Here is a 20,171-nt window from a genome sequence, read left to right on the forward strand (position 1 = left end):
TAAATTCTATATAAAAATCCGCAGCAGCACTACGGATTTCCGATATATAATTTAGTTCAAAAATTGGGTAAAAATCGCACTAAGTATGTTTTCTATGACGAAACGAAATTCTGAGTGACTAGCATAAGGTAAGATATAATTTGTGAAACAGATATTAGTAATAAGTTTCAATTCTCTTTTTCTTAGCAGTAGTTTTTTCGAAAACTCCCTTTCAGTTTTTGGAGGTATGATGTTGTTCAGATTGAACATAATGAAGTGGAGATTAAACCAATGTTTTTTTATTATGTTGACTGTTCATGACGATGAATACGTCATATCATCATCGATTATAACCTGCAGCAGACATTTCAATCAAAATAAAAAAGACTTGGAATATTTCAGCACAGAAAAAATTTGATCAGGTTGAATAAACATTTATTTGAATGGACTATTATTCTTCAATTTGAGAACTGCTGACAAAAATTGTTCGGTAAACTAATAAACACGTAGTATGAAAAAATAACATAATTTCTAATGAAATGAAACTATAACATGGGTAAAAAAATATCAAATGAAAATTATTAACATTATTTCTTCTTTCTATAACAACAGTAAACGTATTCTTTGATTGCAGCCCTGTTTCTATTTTTTAATAATGATGAATATTTCTTTTCCTTATATTTTAGATACAAACAAAAACTAATTCAATTCTAGCACTTTTCGGAGCGAAAAACTTTTTGACTATATTTCGTTTTGCTCCTTAGACCAAGTTTGTTTTTGAGAAGGTTTCATTGTTTTCAAAACTGTGCGTGTCTGATGATCTGGAATGAGATCAGTGTGTTGAAAAACTCTATCAAGATATCAAACGGGTTGAAAATGGATCCAAAAATGAATGATAAAAATAAAAAATGGAAGGACGATACTGAAAAGTGATTTGACTCATTTCCAACCTATACTCAGAGATACGGATGATTCCAAAACAGCTCAAAATATAAATAGATGATTGCATATAGGGATTTTTTTTCAAAAGTTGCCACGTTCAATATCTCCATAAGACAGTAATGCGAATTTCCAGAAACACCTAATTTTTGTGAAATAATAAAAGGTATCGCTAAGATGCGTACACACTCCTCTTCAAAATATATGGATAAGTGATTTTATCAGGAATTCAACGATGATTTTTCAGGGTTGATTTCTAATTTACTGTGAAAAAGGACCTTGAAGTATAAGTGAACGACTTTTTAGATTAATTGATATAATCTCTCACAAAAACGTATACAACAATTATTTCTATTGTCAAGTTCCTAACAGAAAACAACTTTTGTCGCGTTGAATTATATCTGTCGGATTTTTGGCAAAGTTTCTCACACAAAACACTTCAAAATACTTTCTAAAACTCACAGCCAAAAATGTTCCACTAAACAGTTTTATAAAAACGCGACACGTGTTTCGCCATACAATGGCTTCTTCGGGCGTATCTTTATCTACTATATTTTACAAATTTAATGCTTGGTATACCTAATTTTAAAATATAAAGTACCTACATTTCAAGTACTTGAGTTTGTAATGGATTAAATGACCTGAGCTTATGTTCCAGTCCCCACATTTGAAAAATATTCAGTAACGGTTATTCAATTCTAATTGATCATTTAGTTATTTACCCGAATTCTTGAATCTATTGATTGCTTGACATTTTAGAAGATTGAATTTCAAACTCTTCTCTTCTAAATATAACATGTCATATTCATGACTGAACTCATGTACTTCTGCTAAAAGGTGGTTTGCAAATGTGAAATTGGTCTTTCTATTCACAAAATTACATCTAAGCTTTTAATTCTTTGGAAAATAATCTCCCTGTTTGGCCATTATAGAGTTTTGGGCAAGAGCCACAACTCAGCTGATATACTCCTGATCTATCCGATACCGATGTTTTGTCTTTATTGTTTTTAATAAATGCACTTACACTATTATTCAGACTATTACTATTTCTGTGAGCTAAGTTTACGCAGTCTTTCTCCAAAAAAATATTATTGGTTGGTTCAGCCAAAAATGACAATGTCTCATAACTGACGTTATCGCATCTTGAATTTGGGTAGATATGGTCCATGGCTTGTTTTTGTAGTTTTTGTTTGATTTGTTTGGTCAAACTCAGCTCTCTCTGGAAATTATTCAATAGTCTATGAAGAATATTATTGAATGCAGCAACGTTATGCTGGTAAGAGTGTGTAGAGGAATTATGTATGATAATGTCCGTGTAAGGTGGTTTGTGGAAAATTGCAAATTCATGTTCATTGTTATTTTTTGTAATGGTTGAGTCAAGGTAATTTAATGAACTATTTACCTTCCTCTCAATGGTAAATTTTATTGACGGGTGGATGGAATTGACATATTCAACGAACTTGCCTACTTGCTTTTCTGTAATGATTTCATTATTCACTAGTGATAAATGGATATCGTAATGCTTGAAGAAATACATGCATAATGAATATCTAATACAACAGTCCTGAACAAACTGTAACATCTATTTGATAAAAAAAATGATGAGCTTCCGTGAAGTATCATATTTATTCTAATACTTGCTACTTTCTACACACATTCACATCAAATCTATATACCAAATTTGGAACATCCATTCGAACTAAAAATGAAAACACAGGAAAATAATATTTCATTTGAGTTAGGAATTGGAAAATAGTGAATTACTTAAAATCAAGTAGATTCTATGATATTTATTTGTAATCGTCATATACCTATATATTCTCTAATTATTCTCTAAGTATACCAAAATATTGGCAAGCCAATTAACAAAATAGCATTAGGACCATTGCAAAGATCGTAACGGTTCTCAAAGAGTTTCGCGCCAAAATAGTTAACGCGTGTCAAACAATTGCAGATTTCGTAGGAATACTGAAACTTTAATGAAATGAATAAAAACACTTTTGTCTAATTACCTTTATTTGATTTTATTTATATGATCGTTTTCGGGTTTGACCCCATTACCAAGTATTACCTTACCTATAAATTTCGTCGCCGCTGATATATACCATTATTTTTTGAAGAGAAATATTGATGATCATGATATCCTCCATTTCATAAATTTATTATCGGATGAAAAGTGCAATTTTCTATACTTCACTGAATTTGACTTCGATACTAAATTTTCCCATTTTCATGATGTTTTTTTTCAAGCTTTTGATATATCCTTTCCTAAACAGTTTCAAAAAATTGAACAAAATCAAAATTCAAGTAGACACAAACCATGGATTACTAAGGATATCGTTGAAGAAGGTATATTACTCAGAGATATTTATAATTTGAACAAGAGCCAAACCAATGTACATTTATTGGGTCAATATAAGCAACTCTTAAAAAATCATAGACAAAAAATTGTGCTCTCAAAAAGTCAATACTTTAATAATCAATTCCTCAAAGCTCAACATAAATCTGAAGCTGCCTGGTCTATCATCAGGAAAATACTATTATAAACGATTCATCTAAGACATTGGCGATGGTGTACTTGTTGACGATGGTCCCGGTATATCTCAAGCATTTAGTAGTTATTTTGTCGATTCAGTGGAGTCATTAGTAAAAAGTACTGCACCTGGTGGCATTGAAAATCGTTGTGTAAAAACTGAAAGTCCTTTCCTCTATCCAATAGATGAAACTGAACTCGTGGAAATAATTAAATTCGCATGTTCGAAAAATTCCAGTGGGGTTGATGAATTGCCAGGCAATGTTTTAATGAAGGCTGCTTTGAAAATAATGGAACCTCTGATTTATCTAATCAATTTATCTTTCTCTGAAGGTATTTTTCCTTCCCGACTTAAGCAAGCAATGGTCCTCCCAGTCTATAAAAAAAGCGATAAGCATGTAATGTCGAACTACAGAGGTATTGCTTTACTATTACTATTACTACTACTTATTTACTATTACTATTACTATTCGAAAATATTTGAAGAATCATATCAAAACTTGTGTCCTTTTTAAATAAATACAATATCGTATCTGACAACCATTATGGGTTTCAATTGGGCTTGTCAACCCAGGATGCCATCCTTTCTCTATATAATCATGTATTATCAAACTTCGACAACGATGAAAATTCACTTAGTGTTCTTTTCGACTTGACACGAGCGTTTGATATCAGTCATCATGGTCTTCTTCTTGATGAACTGTTTGGCATGGGCGTTCGTGGTCCAAGTCTGAAATGGATTGAAACCTATTCAACTGGTCGTACACAGGTTGTTAAAGTTAGGCTTCAGACTGTGTCATTTTTCTCTGAATTTCGAAACGTTGTCACAGGAGTGCCCCAAGGTAGTGTTTTGGGGCCTACACTATTTATTCTATTTGTTATTGACCTTTCAAAAATTAATCATCCACAGTGCTCTATACAATTTGCTGATGACACATCTTTTACTGTCAGTGGTTCGGAATGTGAAACATTGTCAGTAAGAGCAAATGATGCTGTATTCAACATGCAAAATTATTGTTCTAAGAATGGCTTGATTCTGAATAATCTTAAAACCAACACCATTTTCTTTACAATTCAGGAAACTGATTGTAGTGTTTTGGTTAGGTCTGAGATTAAAAATATTGAACAGGTAAACTATAAAAAATTTTTAGGAGTTTTTATTGATTCCCAACCAAATTGGAATCATCATGTTGATTTCATACTGAAGAAATTAGCGACACATTGTTTCGTTATATGGAATCTGCGTAATTTTGTGTCTATTGAAATTCTTAAAAGTTACTATTATGCATATATTTACTCTGCCCTCAATTACTGTATTATTTGTTTTGGCAACTGCAATAGAATCAATGACTTATTAATTTTCCAGAAAAAAAATATTAGAACAATTTGTTTAAAAAAAACTCGATTCCTGTAAACCACTATTTGCAAAGTTGAATATATTAACTGTTACTTGCATGTGTATTTGTAATTGCGTAATCTACGTTAAATCAAATTGCTCCAAGTTTAAGAACAGAGATGATACAAATCTTCTTTCAGGCTTCACCCTGAGAAAAAACTATAACATTTTAATTCCTAGTCATAAGTTAGCGAAGGTGACTAATGGACCTCATATCATGTCAAAAAAACTGTACAACAAGCTCCCAATATCCATTAAAAAATAACTAGTGTAAAGCTCTCTAAACAAAAAGTTCGGAAAGTATTATGTGAAAAGGTATTTTATTCGCTTGATGAATTTTTTCAGTCTGATTTGGAATTTTAAATTTTAATTTTTGTACCCCTTTTATGGTCTGAATGTTATGTAATATATCATATAATTATGTTGTTTTATGATTGTGACCTCATTGTAATTGTACTGAGTTATGTGACTTTTTCCATGCCGTCCCTAGGTCTACGGAAATAAAGATTTTTGATTTGTTTTGAAGTATTGAAAAAATACTTAATAATGCGGGGTCAAACCCGAAACTGGTCGTATACATAAAATCAACTAGTGGTACTTAGACAAAAGTGTTTTTATTCATTTCATTAAAGTGATAAACAAGTAATCGATCATACATAATACAGAAACTATATGAAACATAAATAGTCAATAGTAACGGCATCTTTTTCTTTCCCTAATATATTTTTTCCGGTAAACTAACACATAGTATACCTCTGAAAAACTGGATTTGCCAGGATTTTAAAAACACTTGATACCTTCACGATGAAATCCAATGATACACTGAAATGGATCGCGTTCCTGGTCAGCCCTTCGATGTGGCAGCATTGTAGGGCTGACCAAGATGCTCTTCATATAGCGATTTGTATAACTATGGGCTGACCAACAGCATGGGGCTGACAAAGGTTTAAAGGATATGTAAAATTTTTATTTTCAGAAAAAATCTACCCCTCTGATGGGCCTATTAATAAAATCATACCACTGAAGAGTATTCCGAAAAGTATATACCTAAATATATTCGGGAAGTGCTGGGTGGACCAACGCCCCGTTCATATACCGGGCTGACCAATATGCAATGAACAAATATATATATATATATATATATATATATATATATATATATATATATATATATATATATATATATATATATATATATATATATATATATATATATATAAAAATACAAATGTATAAAGTGGATAATCTTCAAAAAATAAAAATCAAATCTCTGTTCTACTTTGCCAAGCTTTCGCTTCTAATAGGAAGCTTCTTCAGGGCAGTAAAAATTAGTTAAAAACAATAAATTGAACGTATAAAGTGACGGAGAAGGTTGAACATGTATATATAAAACCAAAAAATCTTATCTACTATCAAGATGGAGTAGTAGAAAGCCAAAAACTTTCTTTCCCAAAAATCAGCTTTATGTTTTAGAAAGTGGCATTTCATATTCACACAAAGGTAAAATAATTGCCTTATATCCATGATTTTTATTTCTTTGTAGAGGCTATTAGAGTTATATCTAGAGCTTTTCTGTAGCATTAATTTCAAGAACCGTCTCTGTATCACTTCTAATCGATTGAGTTGGGTTTTAAACGCACCACCCCAGTCTTCAATACCATATCGGATATGACTTTCTACGAGAGAGGAGTATATTACTTTCATTTCTTCTATGGGTAAGTAAGTGTTCAAATATTTGAATTTATATAAAATGATTTGGAGTTTTTTAGTCACATATTTTATATGATAATCCCATTTAAGGTGTGTGTCAAGATATATTCCTAAGTATTTTGTTACAGTTGTAGTATTCAATTTCAATATTTTTCCATCAATATTCATTTCTAGGTGGCGAAAAGGAAGGATGCCAGATTTGTTGCAACTGAAAGAAAGAACGTGGGTTTTTTCGAAGAAGTTGACTGTCAATAGTTTAATATCGAACCATTCTTTAATCAGTATTTTTCAGTTCCTGCCATGTTGGAGCCTGATAAAAGATAACGTTGTCTTCAGCATATCCTACGATGTACCCTTTACTAGTAACTGAGAACAGTTCATTCACATATAGGTTGAATAACAATGGACCCAGAACTGTGCCTCGCGGTATTCCATACTCAATGATTTTTGCGTTACTTGAGTTATCATCAATTTTCACTTTCTGTGTCGTTTTATTCAAATAGCTATCCATGAGCTTATAACAATTACCTCTTATTCCTATTTTTTCAAGTGTCTCTAGAAGTAGCTTATGGCTGACAGTATCAAATGCTTTTTTTAAATCAATGAATAAGCATTTACATGGAGTTCCTATTTCCAGAGCTAGGTGTATTTTCTCTGTGATGTATAGGATAGCATCTACCGTGGAGATTTGTTCTCTAAAGCCAAATTGTCTACAAGAAAGAAGTTTAAATTTATTTATAAAAGATAATAGTCTGGTTTTCAATAATTTCCCGAATATTTTTGATAGATTCGTTATCAGTGAAATGGGTCTATAATGGGTAATGATGTTTTTGTCCCCACTTTTGTGTATCGGGATGACGACTGATTTTTTGATAGATGTTGGCCATATTCCCTTATTTGGACATCTATTCAAGATAACGATTTGTTTTAGTGTTTCTGCTCGTATTTGATCTTCCCCTACGGATTTTTCATTTTTCAGTTCATTGATAAGATTCTTTACTTCAGTCGTATCGGTAGGACAGATACCTATAGAATTTGTTAGTCGTGTTGTGTTTGTTTCAAAATTTGGGTTCCTAATAATTTGTTCAGCCAGTTTTTTACCAGTTTCAATGAATTTGTTACTGAATTCGTTTGCACTTTCCCTCTTTCCATTCAATAATTCACCTTTGCCATTTTTTATACTCTGTATTTGTTTTTCCGATTGTTTTTTACCAGTGATGTTCTGCACTGTATTCCAGAGTTTTTTTGAATTGCATGAGTTATTTTTAATTTTTTCTCGTTAGTAGTCACGCTTTGCTCTATTCATTAAATTGGTGAGTTTATTTTTATGATTTTATAATAGTGTTTCAATTGTTCGTTGTGTGGGTTGTTGTTTAGTTCCGCAAACAAATCATTTTTAGTGTTGATGGATTTCAATACGGTATTCGTTAACCATGGTGTAAATTTTGTGTTCTTTCTAGTACATTTTTTAAATTCAGTACATTTTTCAATAGCGTCTGTCAGAACATCAATGAATGTTTCCATAGCAGTATTTGGATTTTCTGTTGACTTCACTGACTCCCTGTTTTCATGGTGTAATGTATTATTTAATTTTTTTTCATTAATATATTTTCTATATCTCATTCCGTAGTTTTTTTTTAAATTTTGTTATCCATAACAATTTGTAAAATAGTTGTAAAATGATCGGTGATATTGCTTTTTAGAACAGTTGGTATTCTCATGTCAAGTATATTCCATTTACTCTTGATGAAAATGTGATCAAGACATGATGGTTATTACATGTATATTCTTGTGGGATCATTAATACTGGATATGTACCCAAGTTCGTTCAATATAATGAGATATTCGGTCGTGTTATCATCTTCCTCTAACAGATTCATATTTATATCACCTATGAAGAGATAATAATCATATTTCTTTTGTTGTATAATTTCAAAAAATCTCATTATAATTTGGTTGAATTCATTTATGTTCATTGAGGGTGATCGGTAGCAGCTAGTGATGAGCGTATCATTTTTGTTTCCGATTTTGATTTTTGCTTTGAGAAATTCAACTCTTTCTATTGCAACAATTTCGCTATCATATTCGTAATATTTTTTCATAAACATTATTACCCCATCGTTTTGATTGTATTCACCTTCATTACATTCATTCGAAAACTTTCAATTTTATATCCATATGCCAAATTTTATGCAACTAGGATGAAGTTAACGTTTTGTTGATTTTTGACAGATATCCCCTTTATTTTAAAAAACAAGTTCGGTTAATTGTCATCAATTCATGTGTACATAAAAAACTCATCATGGAGTTTAACTTTTCTGATACATTTTTACTTATACGGACATTTTCAGAGAGAAATTGAAAATTTGGTATAAAAATTTTAACATGACTGATGCAAAGTTTCAATCACTTGGCTATTTTCTTAAACAAACCTTTGATTTCGAAAGAGCAGAGGCAACTAAAAAAAATGCAAATAATTTCGATAGAACTATTATTATTATTATACATTTTGAACAACAATAATATTATAGAAAATACAAATGGGTACAAAAAATTACTTATTGATCTAAATGAGGTTGTCAAACACTTATAGCCTACATTTCAGTATGTCGTCCTCCACGTTCAATACAAATTATGATCCTTCTACTGACATCTGTAACTGCATTTTCAATAAATCGGGGATTTATATTTGCACAGCACTCGCGAATGGTATTTTCCAGATGTTGTATGTCAGTAAATGGTCTACTTCGGTACACTTTTTGTTTCAGGTAACCCCACAAGAAAAAGTCTAAAGGCGTCAAGTCGGGTGATCTAGGTGACCAATAATGTTCCCAGTTACGTCCAATAACTTTGCCTCTGAACATTTGTTGAAGGGACTGTTTTACAGCAACCGTGTGATGTATTGGTGCGTCATCAAGCTGATACCATAGGTCGTATTTAATATTCAAAGGCATATTATCTAAAACTTCACTAACCTCATTATTTAAAAGGTTGAGATAACCGACGGATGATACATTTTTCCTAAAGAAAAATGGCCCAATTATTTGGTCGTTAAGTATCCCACACCATACATTAGTTTCAAAGGAATGCTGATCACCACATTCAATTGTGAAATTGGGATTTTCTTGGGCACACCATCGGCAATATTGAGGAATTACCGTTCCATTTTAAGAGAACGTTGCCTCATCTGTCCATAACATTTTATATGGAATCTTTACATTTTCTTCTCTCTCTCCTTGAAACCAGAATGAAAACCCCAAACGGACATCAAAATCTCGTTCTTTCAATGTGTTAATAAATTTTGGCTTGTAAGGCCAAAATTTATTCTTTTATAAAAAGTTTCTAACACTTTCTCTCTTGTAATCGGTATTTTTTATAATATCGGTTATGCTCGTTTGCCTGTGTTCAATAACTTTTGAACAAATTTTAAGTTGGGCCTCCTCATCATATTTACTTGGAGTGTGCTTTTTCTTAAATTGATTTGCTACGGATCCTGTTTCTCTGAATTATCCTTGACATAGTAGTATATTGAACATTTTTTCCTGGATGCCGTTCATTAAAAATGTTAGCTACTTGCCGGTATGGTGTATTGTCACCACATATTCAAACTATTTCTATTCTTTCCTGAAGAGACAACATTATTGCAACAATAACTGTTAAAAATTTGACAAGTAAATCAACAACTTGACACTACCGTAGCATGCATTTTGTTTGTCAAGAGCTACTTAAAAATTTTATTCAACGTGATTAAGCATCCTTACCGCCCTAGTTAGTGTTTATAAATAATCTGTAAATACTGAATATTGAAATTTTAATGTAATTTCAACTCTAGTGATTTTATTAATACTCATTGCAGTTTTTGAGTTGTGTCTGATTTTTGAAAATTGAAGGTACTGACGTTTGTCTAAGAAAATAGCCAAGTGATTGAAACTCTGCACCAGTCATGTTAAAATTTTTATAGCAAATTTTAAATTTCTCTCTAAAAATGTCCGTATGAGTAAAAATGTATACATGAATTGATGACAATTATCCGAACTTGTTCTTTAAAATAAAGGGGATATCAAAAATAAGCAAAACGTTAACTTTATCCTAGTTGCATGAAATTTGGCATATGGATATAAAATTGTTGTCGACAGTAGTTGTTTACAGCTGATTCTCGGCCTCCCCCCACCACTATGACGTATTAATTGCTTTTTTTATTGGTTGTTGTTTGGTGAAGTTTTTTTGTTGTGCAGTGAAGTCAAGGCGTTGTGACCTTGAAGTGTCTGGTGCATGGATCGTTCAGATTTTTTTTTTCATATGAGATTTTGTGTGTTTATGTGTGTGTGTGTGTGTGTGTGTAGGAGAATGCACGGTACAGGGTTTCATCATGTGCTTGTTTGTCTATGTACAAACATACGTCTGCATACTTCGAAGATCCTCCAAGTAATAAATGCTCCATCGGTGTTAGGGCACCAAGTTAGTAGTGGAGTGACGTCACAGCAATAACCGTTCAACGGCTAGAGAGCGACATGTTCACTCCACGACGTGTGGCAGAGTAATGCGTATTCATCGGTCTGCCCTCACCTCTCCCGAAGCGATGAAGGTTCGCTCTAGCCCCGCTATCGATGGTGACACAACGGCAGCCGAGGACCGTTTGCCTAGCGTCTACCCTCTCCGAGACCGCAACGACCACTGCTTGCTCGTATATCGACATCTGTTATCGCATTCAGTTGGGAGGTAATCTTGGCGCATGTAGTTGAGAAGTGGGGTTGGCTATGACGTCTTGACGGGTCCTATCAGAGTGTATTTAAGAAGCGTACGAGTGTTGGCTATGTCAGTTTACATCAAGTGAGTTAGTGAGAACTATTATATAAAATGTATTCCTGTGACTGTGGTAAATCTTTCACTCGTAGTGATAATCTTCGTCGGCATCAGCTCCAGAGTTGCCAAGGAGGGCCTGCAGTGAAACGGGTGAGAGTGGATAATGCAACACCTATGTATACGTGCAATTGTTGTAATGTGACAATTCCTATGACCCAAGTGAATTCTCACCGAAGAACCATGAGTCATAAAAATAATGCATGTGTTCAATTGTCTGACGGTGTTCAAATTATAACGAATGCATTCAATTGCCGCATTGCTACATACAGGGTGGAGAGTTCGATTGTTACCAGTGACTACATGTCATTTTTCAATGAGATTAGGCAGAAGGTCATTGAATTACTGGAATCAGCCATCAGGATCCATAAAAGCATCAAGGTGAATATGGAAGTTTTTGGGAATTATATTCTTCAGACTGATGATTCGAGGGACACGAAGTCATTTAATTCCCAAAATAAAATAGTGGACCAATCTTCAGATTTGAATGCTGTTTTTGATGGATTCCGTGATGTAATTGTGGCTCAAACGACTGAGTTCCAGGATCGTGACTCAGGTATTTATTTTTTAAAAATTTCAATAAGATTGAATAGTAATTTTTTTTTAATAATTCAGGTTGGACTTGTGAAAAAATATTGTTTCTCGAGGTCAACATTAATAAATACAGTCCACTGGAAGGACGTTCATATGTGAAGCTGCCTCAATGTATTCAATGGAAGAAAGCTGTTGTGAATGTTCGTAATGAAGATCAATATTGTTTTGCTTGGGCTATAACATCAGCATTATATCCTGCAGATAGTCGAGTGTCCGAACTTACGTCATATCCACATTTTTCCACTGTTTTAGATGTCACAGGTATGGATTTTCCGGTTAAAGTTAATAATAAGAGTATCGAAATATTCGAAGATAGGAATGATATTTCAATTAATGTTTACGGTTTAGAGAGTACATTTGAGAAGGGTAAAATGAAGTATGAAGTGATTGGTCCATTGCGATACTCACAGAGAAGACTCCGGAGACATGTCAATTTGTTGTTTATAACTGATGACTCCGGTAATGGTCACTATTGTTGGATCAAAGATCTTTCAAGATTAGTTTCTAATCAACTATCAGCTCATAGACAGAAAAAATATTTTTGTGACGGATGTTTGATATATTTTTCTGATGAGAGATTGCTTTTACGTCATAATATGTATGATTGTAATCACATTAGTACCACAACACCAACTACTAATTTAAAGATCAATAAATATGGTAGAATGGTTGCGGAAAATAAACTAATGTTTGAAAACTTTGAGAGGCAAATGAGGGTGCCATTTGTAGTGTATGCTGATTTTGAATCAGTGCTTAAACCGATTCATGTGAATGAGCCAAATCCTGAAAGTTCATACACGATTAAAACATTCAAACATGCCCCATATTCATTTGCTTATTTGATAAAGTGTTCATATAATGATGATTTGTCAAAATTTGTTACATATAGGGGTGTAGATGCAGCTCAGAAATTTGTGAGTAGCATTGAAGATGATTTGAAAGAGATACATGAAAATCATCTCAGAAACCCTAAACCGATGGATACACAAACTGACGAAGAAGAAGAACAGTTTGCTGCAGCCAGAACTTGTGGTATATGTAATAAAGCATTTACTGATGGTGAAGTCAAAGTAAGAGATCATTGTCATGTCACAGGAAAGAAAAGATCACATGCCGCTCACTCGAAATGTAATTTAAATTTCAAAATACCAAACTTCATACCTATCATTTTTCATAATTTAAGTGGTTATGATTGTCATTTATTCATAAAAGAATTGTATAGGAATAAAGAGAAAGTTGATGTTATCCCGCAAACTAAAGAGAAATATATATCTTTCACGAAGCATCTCTTCACACACAGCTATACCGATAAAGATGGTGTGGTTAGGAAGAATTATCTCAAAATGAGATTTATCGATAGTTATAAATTTATGACTAATTCGTTGGAGAAGTTGGGTGCAAACTTGACCTCCGATCAATGTTTGGAGATGCACAAACATTTCCCACAAATTGAGAAATTCAATTTGATGAGACAGAAAGGTGTATTTCCATATAGTTTTGTTGATGACATTGACAAATTGAATTATCCATTACTTCCGACAAAAAATCAGTTTTATGACACACTCAATTGTGAACATATATCGGAAACTGATTATGATAGGGCTAGAAATGTTTGGAATGTATTCGAGTGTCAGAATTTGGGGGAATACTCTGATTTGTATTTGAAGTCGGATGTATTGCTACTATGTGATATTTTTGAAAACTTCCGCACCACAAGTTTAGAGATATATAACTTAGATCCGGCACAATATTATACTGCACCTGGATTATCATGGGATGCCATGTTGAAGTTCACTAATGTTGAATTGGAATTACTAACTGACATTGATATGATTCACTTTTTTCAAAAAGGTATACGAGGTGGAATTAGTCAATGTAGCGAGAGGAAACATATAGCAAATAATAGATTTTTACCCAATTATAATCCCAATGAACCTTCCACATTCATTACATATTTAGATGCAACAAATCTATACGGTCACAGTATGTCACAACCTCTACCAACAAGTGAATTTACATGGTTGACACCAAATGAAATTCTTAATCTCGATGTGATGGATGTGAGTACTGATAGTCCGTATGGGTATGTATTTGAAGTGGACATTCATTATCCACAAGAGTTGCATGATAAACATTCTGACCTTCCATTTTTAGTCGAAAAAATAATACCACCTCGTACACAATCGAAAATTCCCAAATTAATTCCAAATTTGAATGATAAAAGAAAATATATTGTTCATTATAGGAATCTACAGCAAGCTGTCAAAAATGGATTGATTGTAATGAATACACATAGAGTATTGAAATTCAAACAATCATGCTGGATGAAACCCTATATAGATCTTAATACTGAAATGCGTAATAGGTCTAACAACAAATCTGTTAAAGATTTCTATAAACTAATGAATAATGCGGTGTATGGAAAGACAATGGAGAATGTAGATAATCGAATTGATGTTAGACTCGTTACACATTGGGAAAATATAAAGAAAAATATAGGTGCCAGCACTCTCATAGCCAAACCAAATTTCAAAAATTGTTCAATTTTCACTGATAATTTCGTTGCCATTCAATTGGGTAGAGTGAAGGTTCATTACGATAAACCATTATATTTGGGATTTTCCATATTAGAATTATCTAAAACAGTCATGTATGACTTTTTCTATGGATGCATCAAACAACACTTTGATGAAAATGTCTCTTTACTTTACACAGATACCGACTCGCTCATTCTTAAAGTAAACACAGAAAATTTTTATGAATTCATAAAAACTAACATAAGTAGATTTGATACATCCAATTACAGTATAGTTAACCAATTCAATATTCCAGTAACAAGTTCAGTCTTGGGTAACTTCAAAGATGAATTTCCAAATGATCCAATCATGAGTTTTTATGGTACAGGTGCTAAAGCATATTATGTGAAATCTGTTGATGGTGAATTTAAGAAAGCCAAAGGGGTTAAACGATCGGTAATAAAGAATGAATTGACATGCGAAGATTATCAAAAAATCGTCGAACAAGGTGGTATGATATTCAGAAAGATGAATTCATTTAGAAGCGTGTTGCATGATATGTATACTGAATTGAAAAATAAAGTTGCATTATCATACCACGACGATAAACGATTTATCATTCCGAATACTACCCACACTCTTCCTTGGGGTCATAATGATATTGAATTTTATGAAAACGATCCAAATGAGAACATTCGTTGGATAAGTAATATTATTCAACAATCACAATCTCAGGAGACTCCATTGGATCAATTGATTAATTTATTATCTGCCGAGATCAATGATTGAAGTATCATTCAATATCTTCAAAACCGGAAAATTCAATATGACAGAAGTATTGTGATATTAATGTATTATGTATGTATGTATATGTATTACTGTAATGAATATAAAATGATTGAAATTTTATTTGTATTATTTCTATTTCCCTAATCGATTACTGCAATATATAGTATAATGTAAAAGAAAGGAATATCAGTTTGAAAAGAATCATCGTGGGTGCACAATGTCTAAAACAATCGATAAATTTGGCAGAAAAAAAAAATGGGGTGGTAATGTCATCCGAGGTCCACCCGGCAATGGATTTAAATTAACAAAAGATGGTCATTATGACATGCAAAGAAAAATATTGAAAAATACAAGCGAACCAATTGACAAGAGTGATTGTGTAACTGTATCATACCTTGAGGGGGAAATTAACGGAACAAAGGAGGTTATACTTCTAGCCCTACAAGCTGCAATACAATCCACAATAGGCAATATTGCTCGCGATGCCCGTCAAGCATTTGACGATAAAATTGCAGAGGCTCGGATAACTTTCACTCGTAAATTTGACAAACTTACAAATGATGTAGACATAAAAATGTCTGACATAACAGCGTCTACAAATAAAAAATTTGATGCTATGTCAAACATAACAGCGACTACAATGAAAAAGTATGATGTACTGGAAGAGAGAGTTGAAGTTTTGGAGAAAAGCCATAAAGTCAGGCCATCAGGTGGAGTGGGATATCCAGGACTGAACATTGATCCAAATATTAGAATAATAGAACCAAAACCAAAAGCAACAGATGACGTATTAATTGAACCAACATGGTGAATAGTGAAGTGGAATAGCCTGCCTGGCCAGGGCCTGATTAAGTTAGGTTAGGAAAAAAAATGTGTATTTGAAAAATTAATAATGAAAGTTATCAACAAGTATTATTATATATATTTCAATGTCCCTGAAGTGGCATTAGTGATGAACTCGAATTCTGACTTGACATGTTCTCAACTGTTAAAATTTGAAAAAAAATTTAATTTGAAAAAAAAAAGCAAATTTGAAAAAAATTTTTTGAAATTTGAAAATAAATTTTAAAATTCAAAAAAAAAATATTTTTTCACAAACCTATACCCTCTTGCCCCCCCCCCCCCCTCTTCTTATTATTTTTTCTAGTTTTTTTCTAGTTTTGTCATTGCCAAGTTTCGAACTTGGATAGTCTGTGCGGTAGGATGATACCTTAACATCTACGCTGCCACAGGCCCACTTATACTAACAGTTTCAATTCTATTTAAATCACAAGGAATAATGGTGAGAAATAAAGAAAAAAATTTTTGGTCACACGGGGATTTGAACTCATGTCATACGTCTGCATAGGCTAGGGTCTTAACCATTACGCCACAGGCTTACATATTGGTGTTAATAACATTTATTATTCTATATAAGATATGAAAGCTTCATTTATATAAAAATTATTGTTTTTTTTTATGGGTAATCCGGGATTTGTACCACTAATATCAATATTTTACTTTTTTATGAATTAATAAAGGTTAAAAAAAAAAAAAAATTGATCGTCGAGATTCGGAATCTTTCTCAAGATTACAACCCGTTCTTTTCTCGAAAAATATCGATCCTGCGAAAAAACCGGGATTTGAACCACTAATATCAATATTTTACTTTTTTTTATGAATTATTAAAGGTTTATAATTAAAAAAAAAATTTTGATCGTCAAGATTCGGAATCTTTCTCAAGATTACAACCCGTTCTTTTCTCGAAAAATATCGATCCTGCGAAAAAACCGGGATTTGAACCACTAATATCAATATTTTACTTTTTCTATGAATTATTAAAGGTTTATAATTAAAAAAAAATTTTGATCGTCAAGATTCGGAATTTTTCTCAAGATTACAACCCATTCTTTTCTCGAAAAATATCGTTCCTGCGAAAAAATTAATGGAGACCAAATTTGTTGGAAATTGAATTCTCTACAACTTTTGTCATTACTATTTTTCGTGTAAAATTGAAAATAAGTGTAATAAATTCAATATTACATAATGAGATTACAACCCGTTCTTTTCTTGAAAAATATCAATCCTGCGAAAAAATTAATGAAGACCAAATTTGTTGGAAATTGAATTCTCTACAACTTTTGTCATTACTATTTTTCGTGTAAAATTGAAAATAAGTGTAATAAATTCAATATTACATAATGAGATTACAACCCGTTCTTTTCTTGAAAAATATCAATCCTGCAAAAAAATTAATAAAGACCAAATTTGTTGGAAATTGAATTCTCTACAACTTTTGTCATTACCATTTTTCGTGTAAAATTGAAAATAAGTGTAATAAATTTAATATTACATAATGAGATTACAACCCGTTCTTTTCTCGAAAAATATCAATCCTGCGAAAAAATTAATAGAGACCAAATTTGTTGGAAATTAAATTCTCTACAACTTTTGTTATTACTATTTTTCGTGTTAAATTGAAAATAAGTGTAATAAATTCAATATTACATAATGAGATTACAACCCGTTCTTTTCTTGAAAAATATCAATCCTGCGAAAAAATTAATAAAGACCAAATTTGTTGGAAATTGAATTCTCTACAACTTTTGTCATTACCATTTTTCGTGTAAAACTGAAAATAAGTGTAATAAATTTAATATTACATAATGAGATTACAACCCGTTCTTTTCTCGAAAAATATCAATCCTGCGAAAAAATTGATAGAGACCAAATTTGTTGGAAATTAAATTCTCTACAACTTTTGTCATTACTATTTTTCGTGTTAAATTGAAAATAAGTGTAATAAATTCAATATTACATAATGAGATTACAACCCGTTCTTTTCTCGAAAAATATCAATCCTGCGAAAAAATAATAGAGACCAAATTTGTTGGAAATTAAATTCTCTACAACTTTTGTCATTACTATTTTTCGTGTAAAATTGAAAATAAGTGTAATAAATTCAATATTATAATAATGAGATTCCACCACTCATTTCTCAAAAAATATCGATTCTACATACACACTGAACATTAAATACCCCCATTATTGATTTTAATAATATAGATTTACAAAAAATAAAGATTTTTTTCTCCAGTCACAATTCAAGTAGATGATCAATGCCGGTTCTATGACTGAGGATGACCAATGCCGGTTCTATGACTAAAAATTTTTAATTTTATGTTTCATTAAAAAAAAATTTAACAACACACTGTAGTCCCCGCCCACTCTCCTCCACTTTTAGCCCCGCCCCCTTCCCACCATTGCTCGCCTCACCCCACAATTGCGCATGCGCGCCCCCACCTCACTCCCACCACTCCCACTTCTGCCTACACCCTGAGGAGCACACTTCTCGGCATTCAGTACGACAAGTCTTCTCATCGAGTGCAGTCCAGCTACAGCAATCTACTACAACACCAGTCTAATACAGCAGTCTTCTACAGTCTACAACAAGCGAATTTTGAGTAAGTTATCAATGTTACTTTTTCATAACAACTAACTTTGTATTACATTTTCAGAATGGAAAACTACACGCAGGAAATCGACAACGCTGTGGCATCGATCATACCTGTGGATGTTGAGGTGGAGCGACCAGGCAGCCCTGACATGTTCGAGGGAGACGAGGTGGCGATGGTCCAAGAGGTGAAGGCTTCAACTTCGGGTGGTGTGCAGCGGCCACGCAGCCCTGTCTCATTTCAGGAAGACAGGGTTGTTAACAAAGCCAAGCGGCAATCTGCAGCTAAGGTTGGTCCTATTCAAAGGTATAGGAGTAAATGCAATAGGACTAACCCTTATGCAGGTAGTTGGTCGACCGCCAAAAGGAATCCTCCGAGACGTCCCACACCGCTCGCATTGACAGTGGAAAGACGGAGGGCATATAAGCCGGTGCCGAGGGTGCCATCTCCAGGTGAAATCCTCACCCAATTTGCATTATCAGCGATGTTGACACCCATGGAACTCACACCGGTGCCTGATCCTGCCATGGAGGTCGTGCCACCAGTGTCGAAGCCTGCCGGGGAGATCGCGCCACAAGTGCCACCAGTGCCGGAGCCTTTCGGAGAGGTTAACCCCCAGGAGATGGAAACTTTCCTACAGAGGTGTAGGGATGTTGCACTTGCTTCACGAAATAGTGAGGCCGCGTTGGCTAGCATTTCCCGGGAGGAGAATGAAATTGCTAGCCAACGGCGCGAGTTGTTAATGAGGATGGCCGAGCTAGATCGAAGGACTGCAGCTCTGAAGGAAAGGCGGAAGGCAGAGACCTCTTCGATAGAGCTCAATAATGAACTAAAAATATTTATAAAGAAATTTTTGAATAAAGTGAAATAGTTTTTAGGTTAACTAGGATAGTTTTAGGATAATTAGGTAGCATGGTAGTTTTAGGTTTGTAATTATAATTTTAGGAATAAAAAACAAAAAAAAAATGAAAAAAGAAGTGAAATAAAGGGTGTACATTGTTTTGGTTTGGTACACATTGAACAATGCGATGGTTGGAGCATTTTTCTTCACTTCGTCTTTTCATTATTTTTCTTTTTTTCCATTTTCAATTCCAAGTTCTTTCATCCCCACTCCTCCCCACTCCCTTTCAAAAGTATAAAAGTAGGAATTATCTGTTGGAATATTCAGTTGATCAGCCACCTTCAACATGGAACCTGATTCAACTACTGAGCCGTACAGTGACCCAGCGCATCAACATCCTTACTGGGCTTCTATCCATGAAGGATTCGTGGACTCCACAACGGCACCTCATGACATTCCCTTCGAATTCATGAATAATGACTACAGGGTGCAGGTTCAGCATGTCACTGGGAGTGATGAAGCTGACTTATCGGACGGGGATTATCCGGATCCCTACCAATGGGATGACGAATGGGGTGAC

The 20,171-nt window shown here is 33.3% G+C and overlaps 2 protein-coding genes across 5 annotated transcripts in view; one reads left to right on the top strand and one right to left on the bottom strand.

Annotated features, from left to right (window-relative positions):
- Positions 1 to 20,171, bottom strand: part of prom (prominin) — a 455,259-nt gene that overhangs the window by 118,961 nt on the left and 316,127 nt on the right. The window lies entirely within an intron of this gene.
- LOC141480885 (uncharacterized) lies at positions 18,500 to 19,732 on the top strand. Its single transcript, XM_074171613.1, has 2 exons — positions 18,500 to 18,759; positions 18,814 to 19,732. The coding sequence occupies exon 2, from the start codon at positions 18,815 to 18,817 to the stop codon at positions 19,619 to 19,621; it is 807 nt and encodes a 268-aa protein (XP_074027714.1). The 5' UTR covers positions 18,500 to 18,759; position 18,814; the 3' UTR covers positions 19,622 to 19,732.

The sequence above is a fragment of the Leptinotarsa decemlineata genome, unplaced genomic scaffold (genome assembly GCF_025532065.1).
Source record: "Leptinotarsa decemlineata unplaced genomic scaffold, Ldec_3_MD MMD2_tig00000026_RagTag_RagTag, whole genome shotgun sequence".
NCBI classification, from domain to species: Eukaryota; Metazoa; Arthropoda; class Insecta; order Coleoptera; family Chrysomelidae; genus Leptinotarsa; species Leptinotarsa decemlineata.

Excerpts from the sequence above, each read along its gene's own strand:
- LOC141480885 (XM_074171613.1), top strand. The coding sequence starts at position 18,815 with ATGGAAAACTACACGCAGGAAATCGACAACGCTGTGGCATCGATCATA.